At 40.6% G+C, this 19,063-nt stretch overlaps 2 protein-coding genes and 1 long non-coding RNA gene across 3 annotated transcripts in view; 1 reads left to right on the forward strand and 2 right to left on the reverse strand.

Moving 5' to 3' along the window:
* CNTNAP5 (contactin associated protein family member 5) overlaps window positions 1–19,063 on the forward strand; it is an 862,652-nt gene that overhangs the window by 376,034 nt on the left and 467,555 nt on the right. Inside the window, exon 4 of the mRNA XM_082397815.1 lies at window positions 12,987–13,134. Coding sequence (XP_082253941.1) covers window positions 12,987–13,134 — 148 coding nt within the window. The remainder of the gene's footprint in view (window positions 1–12,986; window positions 13,135–19,063) is intronic.
* The window catches only part of LOC309631478, a 571,739-nt gene that overhangs the window by 275,325 nt on the left and 277,351 nt on the right, over window positions 1–19,063 (reverse strand). The window lies entirely within an intron of this gene.
* LOC309631460 (uncharacterized protein) overlaps window positions 1–19,063 on the reverse strand; it is a 166,246-nt gene that overhangs the window by 80,952 nt on the left and 66,231 nt on the right. The window lies entirely within an intron of this gene.

Raw genomic sequence — 19,063 nt, forward strand, 5'->3', positions numbered from 1 at the left:
GCACGATAAAGGTTGTGTCAGGGCTGGGATGGGAATGAGGAAACACTCACACCCACTAGAGGACATTTCTACCGCCGAATACGGAGGAATAAATAAATATCTCTTCAGTGGTACAGTTACACAACCTGGAAAGAGCAAGAACATGCGGTTCCTAAGATAAGAGAACAGGACATGAGTACATGACTGTAGCTCAAATTGTGGTCAGTACCAAATGGGGATGAAAGTTTTTCTCGACTGTTGCCTTGAATCCTTGAGTTGTCCCTCTGCTTTGGAGGCCATAACCAGGCAAAGGGAGGAGGATGGAAAGTGGCAAGGATCAGTCATCCTCTTTGCCAACTATTAAGATCAAACTAGAAAGGTGGGACAACTCGAAAACAGCAGGCAAGGGCCAGCCCGGTGGTCCTAGCCTCATTAAATAACTGCTTCTATGAAATTACAGGTAGATGTACCACAGATGCACTTAAAATGGGCAATGTACTGCAAACAAGTTAGAAAAAACATTCAATAGTTTAATTATCCTTTTTACCTCCTTCAAGTCTATAATTTTAGAATCCCTGTCAGCAAATAGTGGCCAGTGCCTAACACCTACTTTCCATTTCCTTTTCTCTAAGTGCCTATCTGAAACACATTTAACGCGAAGCCCTGAAGAGCAGTTTGGACCACTGGAGGCCTGAGTGGGTTTATCCATGTTAGTTGTAACTCTGTGGTTTGCATGTTAATTACCACCTGCCTTATTAAATGTATCTTATTAAATGCCAAAAGCTGTATTTTTAATTAACTCTGGGCTGCTAGAACCTTTCTTAGTTTAAGTTTTCACTCTTTTTTGGGGGAGGACCCTTTGAATGTCATTCAGAAAATTTAAGTATGGTTGGCAAATGCCTTGCGTGGGGTTAGAGGGTATTAATAAGAAGTCATTGCTGCAAAATATACTCTCAGACAAAGATATTTGTACACAAGAATTAGCTATTGAAATCTGTCTTCCTCTCTTTCTGTCTCTGTCTCTCTCTGTAAGAGTATGGCTTGTATTGGTGAGAATCTACTATGTGCAATGTCATTTGCATATAGTTTTTAATGTAAGATTCACAACCCTGGAGATTTTATTTTCACCCTTTTCCTGGTAAGGAAACCAAGATTCATAAACCTTATGACCCTTTGTTCATTCACTCAGTCATTCAGCAACTCACTAGTAACAGTGTGAGAGACAGGAGACTGTGCAATTCACTGATTTTGAAACAACTACACAGATTTGGTTTGGGTTACTGAATGCCGTTTCAACGTACCTTTAAGAAATACTGTGTTTGAGTTACTTCACTTAGTATGATAATCTCTAGGTCCATCCATGTTGCTGCAAATGGCATTATTTCATTCTTTTTTATGGCTGAGTTATATTCCATTGTATATATATACCACACCTTCTTTATCCATTCATCAGTCAATGGACACTTAGGTTGCTTCTGTATCTTGTCTGTTGTAAATAGTGCAGACAGAGAAAGACAAGTATCATATGATGTCACTTATATGTGGGGTCTAAAAAAATGATACAAATAAACTTATTTACAAAGCAGAAATAGACTCACAGACATAGAAAACAAACTTATGGTTACCAAAGTGGAAAGGGAGGGAGAAGGGATAAATTAGGAGCTTGGGATTAACATATACGCACTACTATATATAAAATAGATGATCAACAAGGACCTACTATATAGCACAGGGAACTCAATCTCCTGTAATAACCTATAATGGAAAAGAATCTAAAAAATAATAGATAATATATGTATATGTATAACTGCATCACTTTGCTGTACACCTGAAACTAATACAACACTGTAAATCAACTATATTTCAATAAACATTTCAAAAAATGAAATACTTTGTTCTATGTGCTGGGCTAGACACCCCAGTTTAAAATAACATGTGATCTGTATCCCCAAGGGAGTTACAGTCTAAGACCCTTGCTGGGACAGCAGAGCGAATCTCAAGGTTGCTAGGATTAGCACCCAAAGCTCATCCCCTTTCTCTCCCATTTTACTGCTTCTCTTAATATGGACCGTGGGGCTGGGCGGTGTGTGTGGCAGAGCTCCAGACTTGAAACAGAAATCTCCCTGAGAATGCCTGATATTCCATGTCAAGTTTACTGAGGCAGAATTTGGTGGTTTCACCTGTTACTTCTTGCCTGGACTGCGGTTAGGCAGATTCACATCTTCCCTGGGGCACCCGGATGCTTGCAATCTGGCTGCTGGTCAGAACAGTCAGTGCAGGTTGGCTCAACATGGTGTATTCCTTGAATCCAAATGAGAGGCTTGGGTGGCAGGGAGACCAGAACTGTCCACTATCCATTAATAAGTGCTAGGCATGGTCCCCCTTAGCCTCGCCATTTATGCCCAGTCCATTATCTGGCTAAGAAAGCAGGAAAAGAGCATCCACACCTTCATCATGATCCCAGGATCTTCCATTCATCAACCAAAATGTTGTTTAATGTCAAGGAACGGGTATCATAGGAGAAGAAGCTGCAGGCTGACTCTGACACTCTCCCTTCATTTACCTGGGGACCCTTCCACCTGCTTAAGGATGAGGAAGCTCCCCCATCCCCCCCCCCCATGAGTCCACTCTGTGTGCTTGTTTCCTTTTGTAAGTACGTAGGGACTTAACATCTCTGATTCTCAAGCTCCTTTCACTCTAGGGATAGAAAGGGAGCCAGAAAAAGCAACTTCTGCATTGTGTTCCTGCGTAGGGACAAAATCAATGAGCAGTTTTGTCAAGAACCACATGCGGGCTTCCCTGATGGCGCAGTGGTTAAGAATCTGCCTGCCGATGCAGGGGACACGGGTTCAAGCCCTGGTCCAGAAAGATCCCACATGCCGCGGAGCAACTAAGCCCGCACCACAACTACTGAGGCTGCGCTCTAGATCCTGCGAACCACACCTACTGAGTCTGCATGCCGCAACTACTGAGCCTGTGCTCTAGAGCCCGTGAGCCACAACTACTAAAGCCCGTGCACCTAGAGCCCACACTCCGCAACCAGAGAGGCCACCGCAGTGAGAAGCCCACACACTGCAAGGAAGAATAGCCCCTGCTCACCGCAACTAGAGAAAGCCCATGCGCAGCAACGAAGACCCAGCAGAGCCAAAAATAAATAAATAAATAAATTTAAGAACCATATGCATGATATTTTAAAATAGTAATGATAACATGTATCTGGTGACAATAGTGTAATACCTGAACCCAAATTATGTATAATAGCATTTGAGGTGGGGTGAGAACAAAGCAGACCTCTGACAAGTAATGTATGTGATACTGTTCAGAATTAACCTCTCTGATCCCTGGGGTTTCCTGGTGAGGTGGGGACACTATATTGATTGGCTGCACCATTGTAAGATGTATTCAGAGAGGCTAAATGTATGTGTGTGGGTATTTGTGAGCCAGGGCCGCCTTCCTTAGTGAGGAAGTTGGCTAAAACCTTCCTGATGATAAACCAAGTGAAGTAAACTAAAATATGCAGAGGGCCAAGCAATCTTCTGGTTTCAGAAACCTGACATAAAGAGGTGATATTGGGAATGGAGTGAAAGGGCCACTGGGCTTTAATCAGAATCTTTATAAACCAGTCCCTATTTGATCCTTTCTTATTACTTATGATTCCACTTAAACTCTCCCAAACTCGTCTTCTCATCTTTAAAATAATACAGATTTCCTACCTCACAGAGATGTTATGATCAGATTAGGTGATGAATTTCACTTCTCCCCATCAAGCACATTTCTGCTCTGATTTCTATCATCAGAGCTTAACTCTGCCCTCCCCCGGGATTTCATACGCACGGAATCACACAGTCTGTGCTCTTTATGGCTGGCTGCTTTTATTGGTTAGTAGAATTCCAGTCTACTAAGCTTGTGAGTTCAATCTACTCTTTTTCTATCTTTCTGGAGTGGGAGCGTAGAGTTTTAATTTTATATTATTCCTCATATAAAAAAAGGATTTAAAGCCATTAATTGTCTTCTAAGAACTGCTTTGGCTACTTTCCACAAATTTTGATACAGTGTTTCTATCATTGCTCAATTTCCATTGTTTTCTAATTTCTATTGTGGTTTCTTGTTGACCTGAGGATTATTTGGAAATGTGTTTATTAACTTCTAAACATTTGAGAGTTTTCTAGATAATTTATTATTATCAATTCCTAATTTAATTTAGTTGTGGTTAGAAATCAAACTATGGTTTCTTTGGAACTTATTGGGTAGGATATAGTGTCTCTTAGTGAATATTCCATGTGCATTTGAAAACAATATATAATCTGCAGTGTTCAGTGAAGTATTCTATGAACAGTAATTAACCAATTTCTCTGATAATGTTGTTTGAATCTTTTATATCCTTGCTGATTATTTTTGAATCTTTGTTGTAGGTGCCTGTGCCTTTAGCTGTTTTTATCTTCATGATGAAATGACCCTTTATAATTTTGAGAATCTCCCCTATCTTATAATACAGCCTACTTTGTCTGATATTAATAGAGAAAATTCAGGTTTATAGTGCCTATTATTTGCATGTCATGTCTTTCCCCACCATTTTACTTTCAACCTGTCAATGTCTTTATTATTAAAAAAGAGTATCATACAGAAAGTACATAAAAAGGCCTTGCTTTTTTATCCAGCCTGACAATTCATGCCTTTTAATTGCAGGTTTACTCAGTTTTCTTTTTTTTTTAAACATCTTTATGGGAGTATAATTGCTTTACAATGGTGTGTTAATTTCTGCTGTATAACAAAGTGAATCAGCTATACACGTACATACATCCCCATATCTCCTCCCTCTTGCGTCTCCCTCCCACACTCTCTATCCCACCCCTCTAGGTGGACACAAAGCATGGAGCTGATCTCCCTATGCTATGTGGCTGCTTCCCACTAGCTATCTAATTTACATTTGGTAGTGTATATATGTCCATGCCACTCTCTCACTTTGTCCCAGCTTACCCTTCTCCCTCCGTGTGTCCTCAGCTCCACTCTCTATGTCTGCGTCTTTATTCCTGTCCTGCCCCTAGGTTCTTCAGAACCATCTCCCTTTTTTTTCTTCATGAGTCTGGCTAATGGTTTGTCAATTTTGTGTATCTTCTAAAAGAACCAGCTTTTAGTTTTACTGATCTCTGCTATCATTTCCTTCATTTCTTTCTCATTTATTTCTGATCTGATCTTTATGATTTCTTTCCTTCTGCTAACTTTGGGTTATTTTTGTTCTTCTTTCTCTAATTGCTCTAGGTGTAAGGTTAGGTTGTTTATTTGAGATGTTTCTTGTTTCTTGAGGTAGGATTGTATTGCTATAAATGTCCCTCTTAGAACAGCTTTTGCTGCATTCCATAGGTTTTGGGTCGTCGTGTTTTCATTCGTTTCTAGGTATTTTTTGATTTCTTCTTTGATTTCTTCAGTGATCTATTGGTTATTTAGTAGTGTATTGTTTAGCCTTCATGTGTTTGTATTTTTTACAGATTTTTTCTGTAATTGATATCTAGTCTCATAGCATTGTGGTCAGAAAAGATACTTGATACAATTTCAATTTTCTTAAATTTACCAAGGCTTGATTTGTGACCCAAGATATGGTCTATCCTGGAGAATGTTCCATGAGCACTTGAGAAGAAAGTGTAATCTGCTGTTTTTGGATGGAATGTCCTATAAATATCAACTAAGTTTCAATTAGTGTTTCCTTATTTATTTTCATTTTGGATGATCTGTCCATTGGTGAAACTGGGGTGTTAAAGTCCCCTATTATGATTGTGTTGACTTTCCCTTTTATGGCTGTTAGCCTTTGCCTTATGTATTGAGGTGCTCCTATGTTGGGTGCATAAATATTTACAATTGTTATATCTTCTTCTTGGATTGATCCCTTGATCATTATGTACTGTCTTTGTCTCTTGTAAGAGTCTTTATTTTAAAGTCTATTTTTTCTGATATGAGAATTGCTACTCCAGCTTTCTTTTGATTTCCATTTGCATGGACTATCTTTTTCCATCCCCTCACTTTCAGTCTGTATGTGTCCCTAGGTCTGAAGTGGGTCTCTTGTAGACAGCATATGTATGGGTCTTCTCTTTGTATTCATTCAGCCAGTCTATGTCTTTTGGTTGGAGCATTTAATCCATATATATTTAAGGTAGTTATCGATATGTATGTTCCTATTACCATTTTCTTAATTGTTTTGGGTTTGTTATTGTAAGTCTTTTCCTTCTCTTGTGTTTCCTGCATAGAGAATTTCCTTTAGCATTTGTTGTAGAGCTGGTTTGATGGTGCTGAATTCTCTTAGCTTTTGCTTATCTGTAAAGTTTTTAATTTCTCCATCGAATCTCAGTGAGATCCTTGCTGGGTAGAGTAATCTTGCTTGTAGGTTTTTCCCTTTAATCACTTTAAATATGTCCTGCCACTCTCTTCTGACTTGCAGAGTTTCTGCTGAAAGATCAGCTGTTAACCTTATGGGGAGTCCTTTGTATGTTAATTGTTGCTTTTCCCTTGCTGCTTTTAGTATTTTTTCTTTGTATTTAATTTTTGATAGTTTGATTAATATGTGTCTTTGTGTGTTTCTCCTTGGATTTATCCTGTATGGGACTCTCTGCGCTTCCTGGACTTGACTATTTCCTTTCCTATATTAGGGAAGTTTTCAACTATAATCTCTTCAAATATTTTCTCATTCCCTTTTTTTTCTCTTTTCTTCTGGACCCCTATAATTCCAATGTTGGTGCATTTTATGTTGTCCCAGAGGTCTCTGATATTATCCTCAATTCTTTTCATTCTTTTTTCTTTATTCTGCTCTGTGGTGGTTATTTCCACTATTTTATCTTCCAGGTCACTTATCAGTTTTTCTGCCTCAGTTATTCTGCTGTTGTTTCCTTCTAGAGAATTTTTAATTTCATTTATTGTGTTGTTCATCATTGTTTGTTTGTGCTTTAGTTCTTCTAGATCCTTGTTAAATGTTTCTTGTATTTTCTCCGTTCTATTTCCAAGATTTTGGATCATTTTTACTATCATTACACTGAATTCTTTTTCAGGTAGACTGCCTATTTCCTCTTCATTTGTTTGGTCTGGTGGGTTTTTACCTTGCTCCTTCTTCTGCTGCATGTTTCTCTGTCTTCTCATTTTGCTTAACTTACTGTGTTTGGGGTCTCTGTTTTGCAGGCTGTGGGTTCATAGTTCCCGTTGTTTTTGGTGTCTGCTCCCAGTGGGTAAGGTTGGTTCAGTGTGTTGGGTAGGCTTCCTGGTGGAGGTGATTCGTGCCTGTGTTCTGGTGGATGAGGCTGGATCTTGTCTTTCTGGTGGGCAGGACCACGTCTGGTGGTGTTTTGGGGTGTCTGTGGACTTAATATAATTTTAGGCAGCCACTCTGCTAATGGGTGCGGTTCTGTTCCTGTCTTGCTAGTTGTTTGGCATGGGGTGGCCAGCACTGTAGCTTGCTGGTCATTGAGTGGAGCTGGGTATTAGCGTTTAGATGGAGATCTGTGGGAGAGCTTTTGCCATTTGGTATTACATGGCGCTGGGAGTTCTCTGGGGATCCAATGTCCTGGACTCGGTTCTCCCACCTCAGAGGCTCAGGCCTGACACCCAGCCACAGCACCAAGACCCTGTCAGCCACATGGCTCAGAAGAAAAGGGGAAAAAAGAAAGAAAGAAAAATAAATAAATACAATAAACAAAAGTTATTAAAATAGAAAAAAATTATTAAAAACAAAAAAATTAAAAAATAATAAAAAAAAGGGAAAGAAAGAAGAGAGCAACCAATCCTAAAAACAAATCCACCAATGATAAAGTGCTAAAAACTATACTAAAAACAAACAAAAAAACAAACAAACAAAAATGGGCAGTCAGAACCTTAGGACAAACGGCAAAAGCAAAGCTATACAGACAAAATCACACAAAGAAACATACACATACACACAAAAAGAGAAAAAGGAAAATATATATATATATATTAAAAAATTTAAAAAAGGAAGAGAGCAATCAAATCAATAAACAAATCTACCAGTGATAATAAGCTCTAAATTCTAAACTAAGATAAACATAAAACCAGAAACAAATAAGATGCAGAAAGCAAACCCCAAGTCTACAGTTGCTCCCAAAGTCCACCACCTCAATTTTGGGATGATTCATTGTCTATTCATGTTTTCCATAGATGCAGGGTACATCAGGTTGATTGTGGAGATTTAATCTGCTGCTCCTGAGGCTGCTGGGTGAGATTTCCCTTTCCCTTCTTTGTTCGCACAGCTCCTGGGGTTTAGCTTTGGATTTGTCCCGGCCTCTGTGTGTAGGTCGCCTGAGGGCATCTGTTCTTTGCTCAGACAGGACGGGGTTAAAGTAGCCGCCGATTAAGGGGCTCTGGCTCACCCGGGGGGGGGGGTACCAAATGTGGGGTGAGCCTGCGGCGGCAGGGGCTGGTGTGACATTGCAACAGCCTGAGGCGCGCCGTGCTTTCTCCCGGGGAAGTTGTCCCCGGATCATGGGACCCTGGCAGTGGAGGGCTACACAGGCTCCTGGAAGGGGAGGTGTGGATAGTGACCTATGCTTGCACACAGGCTTCTTGGTGGCGGCAGTAGCAGCCTTAGCGTTTCATGCCCGTCTCTGGTGTCTGCGCTGATAGCTGTGGCTCGCATCCGTCTCTGGAGCTTGTTTAGGTGGTGCTCTGAATCTCCTCTCCTCATGTACCCTGAAACAAGGGTCTCTTGCCTCTTAGGCAGGTCCAGACTTTTTTCCCAGACTCCGTCCCGGCTGCTGTGGCACACTAGCCCCCTTCAGGCTGTGTTCATGCAGCCAACCCCAGTCCTCTCCCTGGGATTCGACCGAAGCCCGAGCCTCAGCTCCCAGACCCCGCCCGCCCCAGTGGTCGAGCAGACAAGCCTCTTGGGCTGGTGAGTTCTGGCCGGCACTGATCCTCTGTGTGGGAATCTCTCTGCTTTGCCCTCTGCACCCCTACTGCTGCGCTCTCCTCCATGGCTCCAAAGCTTCCCCCCTGCCACCCCCCGTCTCCTCCAGTGAAGGGGCTTCCTAGTGTGTGGAAACTTTTCCTCCTTCACAGCTCCCTCCCAGAGATGCAGGTACCATCCCTATTCTTTTGTCTCTGTTGTTTCTTTTTTCTTTTGCCCTACCCAGGTACGTGGAGAGTTTCTTGCCTTTTGGGAAGTCTGAGGTGTTCTGCCAGCGTTCAGTAGGTGTTCTGTAGGAGTTGTTCCACATGTAGATGTAGTTTGTATTTGTGGGGAGGAAGGTGATCTCCATGTCTTACTTCTCTGCCACCTTGAAAGTGCCCCTCAGTTTTCTTTAAATGAATTATCAATTGGGAAAGTTTTAAGTTCACCGTCTTGAAATTTCCTTTTTATTTTTTGCCTCTGTATTTACTCTTTTCTCATTTTCTGTCTCATTTCGTCTTAAATGAGGATTGGTTTTTCTGCTGTTGTCATTGTTATTTTATTTTAATGTTCCATACTCTCTTTTATTAGCTTTGTGGCTATACCTCTTTGGTTTATTTTTATGCATCTTTGACATTGAAATTTACTTCAAATTGATGTTATACCATTTTATATATAACCATAGGGCCTTACAATTATATATGATTGTAAGGGCCTTACGGTTATATATAATTATATATAATTATAATTGTATAATTCTGTTTAGCCTACATTCCATCCTTTGTGGTTTTATTGACATATGTTTACTTCTACATTTGCTATCAACATCACAGTATACTATTATTTTCCCTTTAAACTATGTATTGATGTTTAAAGTGTTTAAGAAAAGAAAGAAAAATTGTCTTATATTTAGCCACCTATTTACAACTTTGCTTACTCTTCATCCCTTCTTGTACACGAATGTTCCATCTGGAACCAGATCCTTTAGACTGTAGACTTATTTAGCAATTCTTTTTTTTTAAATTTATTTATTTTATTTTATTTATTTTTAGCTATGTTGGGTCTTTGTTGCTGTGCGCAGGCTTTCTCTAGTTGCGGCGAGCGGGGGCTACTCTTCATTGCGATGCATGGGCTTCTCATTGCAGTGGCTTCTCTTGTTGCAGAGCATGGGCTCTAGGTGCTCGGGCTCAGTAGCTGTGGCTCACAGGCTCCAGAGTGCAGGCTCAGTAGTTGTGGCACACAGGCTTAGCTGCTCTGCGGCGTGTGGGATCTTCCTGGACCAGGGCTTGAACCCGCGTCCCCTGTACTGGCAGGCAGATTCTTAACCACTGCACCACCAGGGAAGTCCTATTTAGCAATTCTTAACAGTGGAGATCTGTAGGTAATAAATTATCACAGCTTTTGTTTCAATGAAACAGTGCTTATTTTTCCTTCAAATTTGAAAGCCATTTTTGCTGGATGTAGAGTGCTAGGTTGAGAGTTTCCTACTTTTAGCATTTGTTGGTCTCCATTGTCCCCGTGAGAAGTCATCTGTCATTCACACTGTTGTTCAGTTGTTGTCTTCGGTAGTTGAGCTGGCTTTGAATTGGTGGTAGCTTTAATGCATCTAGGAGGGCCTTGGGATCCAAGCACCTGGAGAGTAAGATCTGTCTTTGCTTTTCATTCTGGCCTACAACTTCTTGCATTGCTAAACAATGATTGTCTTTGACCTTGTGGAAGATGAACTGATGAACCTGGTGAGAGTTTTGTTGCAGCTTCCTTTAGATTCAGTCTGCTTCTAGCTTTATGTGTTTCGGAGGTGATTTTAGGCTGCTACCTCCAGGAGGGCTCTGGGACCATGCATTGCACACTTTGAAATCTCGTAACTTTGAGACCTTGGGTTTGCTTGAATGTGAGCTTATGAGACTACAAAACTGCAAATAACATGGAATAGTAGGACTTTGAGACTGTGAGATGTTGAGATTGCAAGATTGAAAGATAGAGTCAGAAAGAATAAGTCATTTGTCCAGTGTTACAAAGTCACGCCAGGTTGCTGCCCCTTTGGATGAGAATCCAGGATTTCCTCTTCAGAGCACACAGAACCTGAGTTAAGAAATCCTCCAAGGGATTTCCAGCTCCCAAAATAAACCTTTTTATCTAGAATTATACAACCAGGTTTTCAATATCAGTTTAAGATATATTCAGTCTACAAATCACATAGAACCCAAGACAGGTGCCCCCATTACCCTCAGTGTGAATAAAGGCCTGTTTAAAATTCAGTTTCTATAAGTGATGCTGCAAACACAGGGCCTTTACATGCTTGGGGAGTGGGTTGTAGCAAACACAATTAACAGGGAATCCAGAGAACTGAATGGAAGTCTCCCAAGTTAGGCTGTAGAAAAACATGAAATACCTTCAGTGTGTCTAAAAGAGTGAAAAACCACCAGAACTTCTGGCCACCCCCCAAACTCATATTTCAAAGAAGTACATTTTAAAAAGAGCTACACTCTACAGGGAAGAGTCCTTCCTAGGTGGGCAAGGGATTGAGGAGGTTTTATATCTGCACATGTTGCTAAAATTGGAACAGGACATGTGGAAGATAAACCTGCTAAATAGAGCCATTCTTTTCTGGATTGAGACAATGGCCAAACCTTTGACAAATCCACAGAGAAGAATGTTGGATTTGAATCTCAAGGAATTCTTCTCCTCCAAGTCATTCTCCTGCACCAGAGTTTTGCTGCAAAGTAGAAAGAGAGCTTCTCCCTTCTTCATAAGCCACCATGTGATATATAACAATGATTATATTAATTGCAGAATACCAGAGTTATTAGTCAGTGGGTGTTTTGTGTCCAGCAGAAATGTCAGATTGTTCAAACTACCCTAGATTCACAGATGTTATGAGGAGACAATTAAGGTTGAGGTTTGGATCATTGAAATGGATTCCATTCCATACATACATCCTTTACTTGCTGTTCTCTTTGGCCATTTGAGAAACCAATGGATCTTCTTTTTATTGTTTGGTATTGATATGACATTAGCATGCAGGCTTTATCTGTGAATATTTGAGTCAGAAAAGAAGGTAGATGGTAGCTCATTCATAATGAAGCAGGCAAATCAGTGTGCTAGCTCACATCCTACCTTAAAGATTAGGTAGAGTTGGGCTGATGAGAAAGTTCTGGGGATGGATAGTGGTGATGGTTACACAATAATGTGAATGTACTTTATACCACTGAACTATATACTTTAAAATGGTTAAAATGGTAAATTTTATTTTATGCATATTTTACCTCAATGGGGGAAAAAAAAGATTAGGTATGAGACTTTGGATTCGATCTGCAGAAAAAGCTCTACTCCAGAAATCATTCATCCAAATGAAGGCTAGGAGGCATAATTTTCATGTGCCAAATATCTCCCATGCTGTGTGTGCCTTTGCTTAAACTTCACAAGGAAATGTGAATATAAATTACATAAAAATCAGAGCCTCCTGTTCTCCCTCATGGAGCAATTAACAACGGAATAGTTGAAAATTGTGTGACTGTAGAAAAACCATAGGCTTTGGAATAGGGCAACTTTGGAATTGAATCATAGACTAATTACTAACCAATTAGATGATTTGAAGATTTGTTTTTCCTCCTCCTGTCTCTATCTCTCGGCTTCAGATTTCTTTTTAATTTGTAAAATAGTAATAATGATAATGGAAAGTGCTTAGCGTAGTGACTGGCTTCAATTAATGGTAACAATTACTTCTGTGAAAGCCTCTCCTTCTAAGAGGAGATTTTTCAGTTATCTTCCATACTGCAGTGATTATGAACATTAGGTGTATCAGAATTTCATTGTGTTATTTACTTAGTATAGCTTTTAGATGTCATGTCTTATGACTTACTAAGATTGACTTATTTATAAAATGTGGAGGAGGGAGTTTCTTAAAGAATAATGTACAGTATCTCTGAAAAAAAAAATACTGTATAGGACATAATGCAGAATTTTCACCAAGGTCAGATTTCATTTGAAAGATCTGAGAAGTTGAAGGGCTTCTCTGAAAGTTTATGGAGCGACATAGGTGGGTTTCCACATATGGTCCTTGAGCTCACGTGAAGGTGCTGCCATGGTGTCGCAGACCTCACCTGGCCTCCTTTTCTCCCCACAGACCTTTGCAGGAAACATGAACGCTGACAGCGTGATGCACCACAAGTTACTGTACTCTGTGAGAGCCCGGTTCGTTCGCTTTGTGCCCCTGGAGTGGAATCCAAGTGGAAAGATCGGCATGAGGGTTGAGGTCTATGGATGCTCCTATAGTAAGTACCCACATGGACTATCAACACGTGTGTGTTGGCGAGTGGCACGACCCAAGCTGTATCAAGGTTACTGACATTGAGAATGCAATCTCAATCGTTTTAAAGTTATTTCTACACTTTAATGACTTATGCGTATTTGAAACTGTGAAATTCAACCCAGAGGTAGAAAAACTCTTTTTTTTAATCTGTACAAGATTTATTTCATTAACCACAATGTTTAAGAGTGACGGTATGCACCCTAATACAGAAGGAGTGATTAAAAATCCATCGAGTTAAAGGTCAGAGACAAAGTCAGTGGCTTTGAATTCCCAGTCAGTAAGAGTTAGAAAGCCGTTTCACTTGCCTTGGAATGGTGACACATAACATCAGTAGATCGTTGCTTTGAGAGATGGTACTTATTTTAAAGGTTGGCCTTAAGCTTCAGTAACAGTGTCGTCTCATATCCTTTGTAGTCACAGCTGCACCCTAACCGAACTGCTTTGTTTTCTGTGGGGCAGAGAGCAAAATCTACTAGCTCTTAGGTTATTTAGGGATGAAGTAACTTGGCGGTGAGAAGATGCTATGGGTTTATCAAAAAAAATGTTCAAAATGAAGAGCTCTTGGAGTTTGAGATACCATTTGCCTTTGCAATACTAAAATAATTTAAGTTTAGTTCTTTCCTAGAAGTGGGGTGAAGTATTATAAAACTCTCCCCTTCCTTGTTCTAGAAGGGAAAGAGAAGAAACATTTCAACCCAGGGTAACACATGAAATGCTTCTCTCTTAGAATTATGCAGGCCCTCCATCCCTCTGTGAGTTGTTCTGGCTGAATTTAAAAGTAGGGCTCCATCCTGCAGATAAGGAAGCTTGTAAACACCAGTAGAACTGGCAATCACTCTAGAATAAAATTATTCAGGGAAGGTTCCCATCCCTATAACTCTTCTCTGCAGGTTTTATATTGAAATCGAAAATTGCATCATAATAAATTGTTTTTCTGTCTTAGCAGGGACGTCTCCTGCTTATAATGCTAAAACCCAATGACCCCTCATGAATGAACAAATTTGATTACTACCACTTTAAATATAAATTAGTCCAAGAGATCCTTGTTTATGGTTACAGGAGTGCCTAATGTGTTATATACTTGTACTGTTTTCCATAGTGTGATCTACTGAAGGCTCACATCAGGGTCAACTGAGTGCTCCTTAAAAATACACTTCCTGAGTCCTGTCCCATACATACTGGATTGTGATTTCTGGGGAGAGGGACCCAGAAAGCTGAGTGTTAGCAAGCGCCTCAGGGAAACTATGGACATAGAGTCTCTACTAAAAATAAAGTCCTGCACAGAGGGGAATGACCTGTGAAAAGGTTGTCTTTATCTTGAACAAGTACTTTCAGAAAGAATGTGTTTTAGAACAGATGCTCCAACCAACCACTAGACCAAGGAGAGACTGCCTTGTGCTCCAGCCCTTCCATCCAAAAGCATAGCCATCTACAAGGCAAGGGCGTGCGTGCTTCCTAACCCAGGATCTGTGGGGCAGCCAGATTCCCATGCTACCTCTTCTCTTGATTACAGTTGTCACTGCTAATGTTACCAAATGCAAGTTCCTGTGCCCAATGCACAGTGCAGCCAAACAAACAGAAACATTGGAGTTTGGAGCAGAGAAAAGTTTATTGCAGGGCCGAGCAAGGAGAACAGGTAGCTTGTGCCCAAAAAACGCCCCCAAACTCCTCAAAGGGTTTCAGTAAAGCATTTTTAAAGGCAAGGTGAGGGAGGGGCGTGGTTGGTTGTTGCAGATTTCTTGGTGTCAGAATCCTTTGTTCTTGTAGCTGTCCGCATAGGTCACATCATGATGTTCTTGTAAATCTCCAACAAGACAAATATTATTCTCTGTTCTGCAACTTTTTATCTTTAAAAGAGTGGAAAAGTGTTATTCCCTTAAAGGTCAGAACATTGAGAATGGGCTGTCCTGAATATTTCAGGCTATAGACAACATTCTTAACTTGAAGCAAAAGCAATAGAATACAAAGGTTAAAAGAAACAGATCTAATATGGAGTCAGATTTGTTCTTCCCTATTACACTAGGAGGTTTATTTTTAGGTACAACATGAATCATTCATGCTGAAATAAAAAGTGTATTTATATTATTACTTAAGCCATCTATTTTGGTGTGATAATCCTATTTCTCTTTAACACGTCCTCCTACGTTTGTTTTCTCTGTCCTGTCAGTTGTCCTTGTTTTCAGTGCCCATAGCCCTGCATGCTTGCACAGGAAGACTCATAGTGTCAAGTTAAATAATTGACTGTAGGGTAGAGAGAGACCTTTGAGCAACATGTTTAGTTTTTTCTGATGATGGACCCTTTTGAGAATCTGATGACAGAGAAGAACCATCACTTAAGAAAAGTGCCCACTGTAATATGCAAGATTTTCTACAAGATTAAAAGGTTCTCAAATCCGCTAAAGCCCAGATCTTGGCCAAGCAAAGGGCTCCTGACATTGAGGTAGCTTTGTCCTACATGGAATCCTCTCCAGGAAAGTTCTGCATCTAATAAGTGCATCCTCTAAGGAGATGAATTACCTTCAGGTAAATAGTGTGAGTGATGGGAAGTTAACCCCCTTGGGAAGCTGTTGGATACAGAACACCCTTTTCTGGGATGATCCTCCAGCTGGTACTCTATAATCTTCAATCACTAGTCCTGGGGCTTTGTGCTTTTCCTTTGGAAAAAAGAACACGTCCCTCTCTCTCAGATTGTATATAAAACCAAAACCTCGGGGCTTCCCTGGTGGTGCAGTGGTTGAGAATCTGCCTGCCAATGCAGGGAACACGGGTTTGAGCCCTGGTCTGGGAAGATCCCACATGCCGCGGAGCAACTGGGCCCGTGAGCCACAACTACTGAGCCTGCGCGCCTGGAGCCTGTGCTCCACAACAAGAGAGGCCGCGACAGTGAGAGGCCCGCGCACCGCGATGAAGAGTGGCCCCCGCTCGCCACAACTAGAGAAAGCCCTTGCACAGAAACGAACACCCAACACAGCTAAAAATAAAATAAATAATAAAAATAATAAAAATAAAGGAATTCCTTTAAAAACAAAAACCAAAACCTCAGCATGTCTTCTGGATCAAAAATTCCCTTTCAATATCATCTTATCCCCCTTTTTTACTGGTTCATTCCGATAAACATAAAACTTTGCTGCATAAGCCATAAAACAAAACAACAACTACAAAAGCCCGATGGTTCTCTTTATCTACCTTTCTCCTCTCCCCTCCTCCTCACAGAATAGCTCCTCCCCAAAAGTTGTCTTTAGTTACTGTTTCCACTTCTCCCCTCCCTTCCCACTGCAACTGTTTCCAATCAGTCTTTAGACATGTGGTGGTCAGTTTCACGTGTTAACTTGGGATGCTCTAGTCCCAGTGATTCAGCCAGACGCCAATCCTGGTGTTGCTGTGATGGGGTTATTTTAACATCTACGTCGTCATTTGACCTTAAGTGGAGGAGATTATGCTTGATAGTCTGTGGGTCTGATGCAGTCAGTTGAGAGGTTTTAAGATCAGAACTGAATTTGTTCCCTGGAGGCAGAAGAATTCCTGCCTGGGGACTGCCTCCTGCCAGAGAGCTTCCAGCGCACCCCTCCTGACAGCCTGCCCTTATGGAGGATTTCAGACTTGCCTCGCCAACCCATACAGTCACATAAGCCAGTTCCTTGCAGTGAATCGATCTGTGTACCGAACCTGCTGGTTCTGTGCCTCTGGGGGGGACCCTGACTCATGCAGACTGCTCTACAGAAACTAGCTTAGTCAAGACCACCAGTGACCTCCACGTAGCTAAAATCCAGTGGTCACTTTTCTCATTTCACTCACCTCTCAGTAGGATTTGATTGAATTAGATATTTCCGTTTTTTAAAAACCAGCTTTCTCTTTTATCTTGCTCTGTTCATTCTCAGGACTCTGTCTCAGGACTTCTTCTACTTTTTTAAAAATTTTATTGAAGTTTAGTTGATTTACAATGTTGTGTTAGTTTCAGGTGTACAGCAAAGTGATTCATATATATATATATATATATATATATATATATATATATATATATATGCGTGTGCAAGTGTGTGTGTGTATGTTCTTTTTCAGAATCTTTTCCCGTATAGATTATTACTCAAGGTATTGAGTATAGTTCTTGTGCTATCAGTAGGTCCTTGTTGGTTATCTATTTTATATATAGTCGTGTGTATCTGTTAATCCCAAACTCCTAATTTATCCCTCCCCCCTTTTCCCCTTTGGCAACCATAAGTTTTTTTTCTGTGTCTGTGTGTCTATTTCTGTCTTGTATATAAGTTCATTTGCATCATTTCTTTAAAAATCCCATATATAAGCGATATCATGTGTTATTTGTCTTTCTCTGTCTGGCTTCTTCCCTCATTTAGTATGATCATCTCTAGGTCCATCCATGTTGCTGCAAATGTCATTATCTCATTCTTTTTATTGGCTGAGTAATATTCCATGGTATATATACACCACATCTTCCTTATCTGTTTGTCTGTTGATGGACACTTAGGTTGCTTCCATGACCTGGCTATTGCAAATAGTGCTGCTATGAACACTGGGGTGCATGCATCGTTTTGAATTATGGTTTTCTCCAAAGACTTCTACTTTCCATCCACCCCCGCCCCCCGCCAGTGCCCAGCTAAACTCACAGGTTTCCATGAATTTAAATGCCATCCGTGTGCTGCTCACCTCCACATCTGTATCTCCTGGCCTGACCCCTGGAATTATATATGCAATAAGTTCGCTGTCTCCCCTTGGAAGTCTAATAAGTATCTCAAGTTTATTACGGCATAAATAGAACCCTGGATTACCATTCTCTCAACAACTTGCTCTTTCACATCTCCCGTCTCAGTAAATGGCGTGATTCAGCCGTTTGCTAGAATAGAAACCTAGGAAGCAGCCTCGATTTCTCCTTCCCCAGAATCTCTACTCCTCGCTATGCATCTATGGTTCATAGCGGCCCTCCCGGTTCCTTCTTTCAAAACACATTCTAAATCCATACACTGGTCCTGCTTCCCTGAGTAACTGCACCTGTCAGTCCTCACCTAGAGTATTTAAATAGAGTCCATCCTGGTCATGCCAGGATCTCCACAAACCTGTTTTTCATGCCAACGTAGCCAAAGTGATCTTTATAAATAAGAAAGAAAATCATATCATTCCACTGCCTACATCATTTAAAATTGAAGCTCTTACTGGCAAGTAAAATCCCTTGAGTGTACCCTGCCTACCTCTTTAACTTCCTTTTACTTTTTTCTGTCCGTGCAGGCTTTCTTCCTATTGCTGACATATGCCAGGTTTTTCCTGTTTCCTAGGCACAGAAGAGTTTTTCCCAGGATTTACATGGTCATCTCCATCAGTCAGTGTGATTCTCAATTCTAATATCACCTCTTAGAGAAATCTGCTTGGATTAGCCTTCAAAGTCACCTGCACTGATTCCTGTGCACCAACAATTAACCCACAGTTATATGACTCACTTTTATTTTCTTCCTGGTGCCTGCCACAAACCAGAAGCTGGTTTGTTTGTTCTGGCTGACTTGTTGGTTGTTTGTCTCTCTGAGTCCCTGCACTAGAATGTAAGTGCCATGAGGGCAAGCACCTTGCCTATTAAGTGCCAGCATGCACTAGACGCAAATAGGTATTCAATAAATATATGTGGAATGGATGGATATGTATATCAGTTCAGTCTCACTGTCTCAGCATAGGCCACCATGTTATTATTCTGGAATTACTTGCCATTAATACACTCACTGTAGTTTCTAGGGAACTGATTTTTTTCTTTTGCCTCATAAATCTTTTTCTCAAAATTCCATTTGAGTGTGTTGCTAAAGACTGGTAGAAATCTAATAGTTTGATAATTTCTGAAGACAAAGTTCTACCATTTTGGAAATCATTAATTCAATCATTTATTTATTTAGTTA

The sequence above is a fragment of the Balaenoptera borealis genome, assembly GCF_965194805.1.
Source record: "Balaenoptera borealis genome assembly, chromosome: 6".
Lineage (NCBI taxonomy): Eukaryota > Metazoa > Chordata > Mammalia > Artiodactyla > Balaenopteridae > Balaenoptera > Balaenoptera borealis.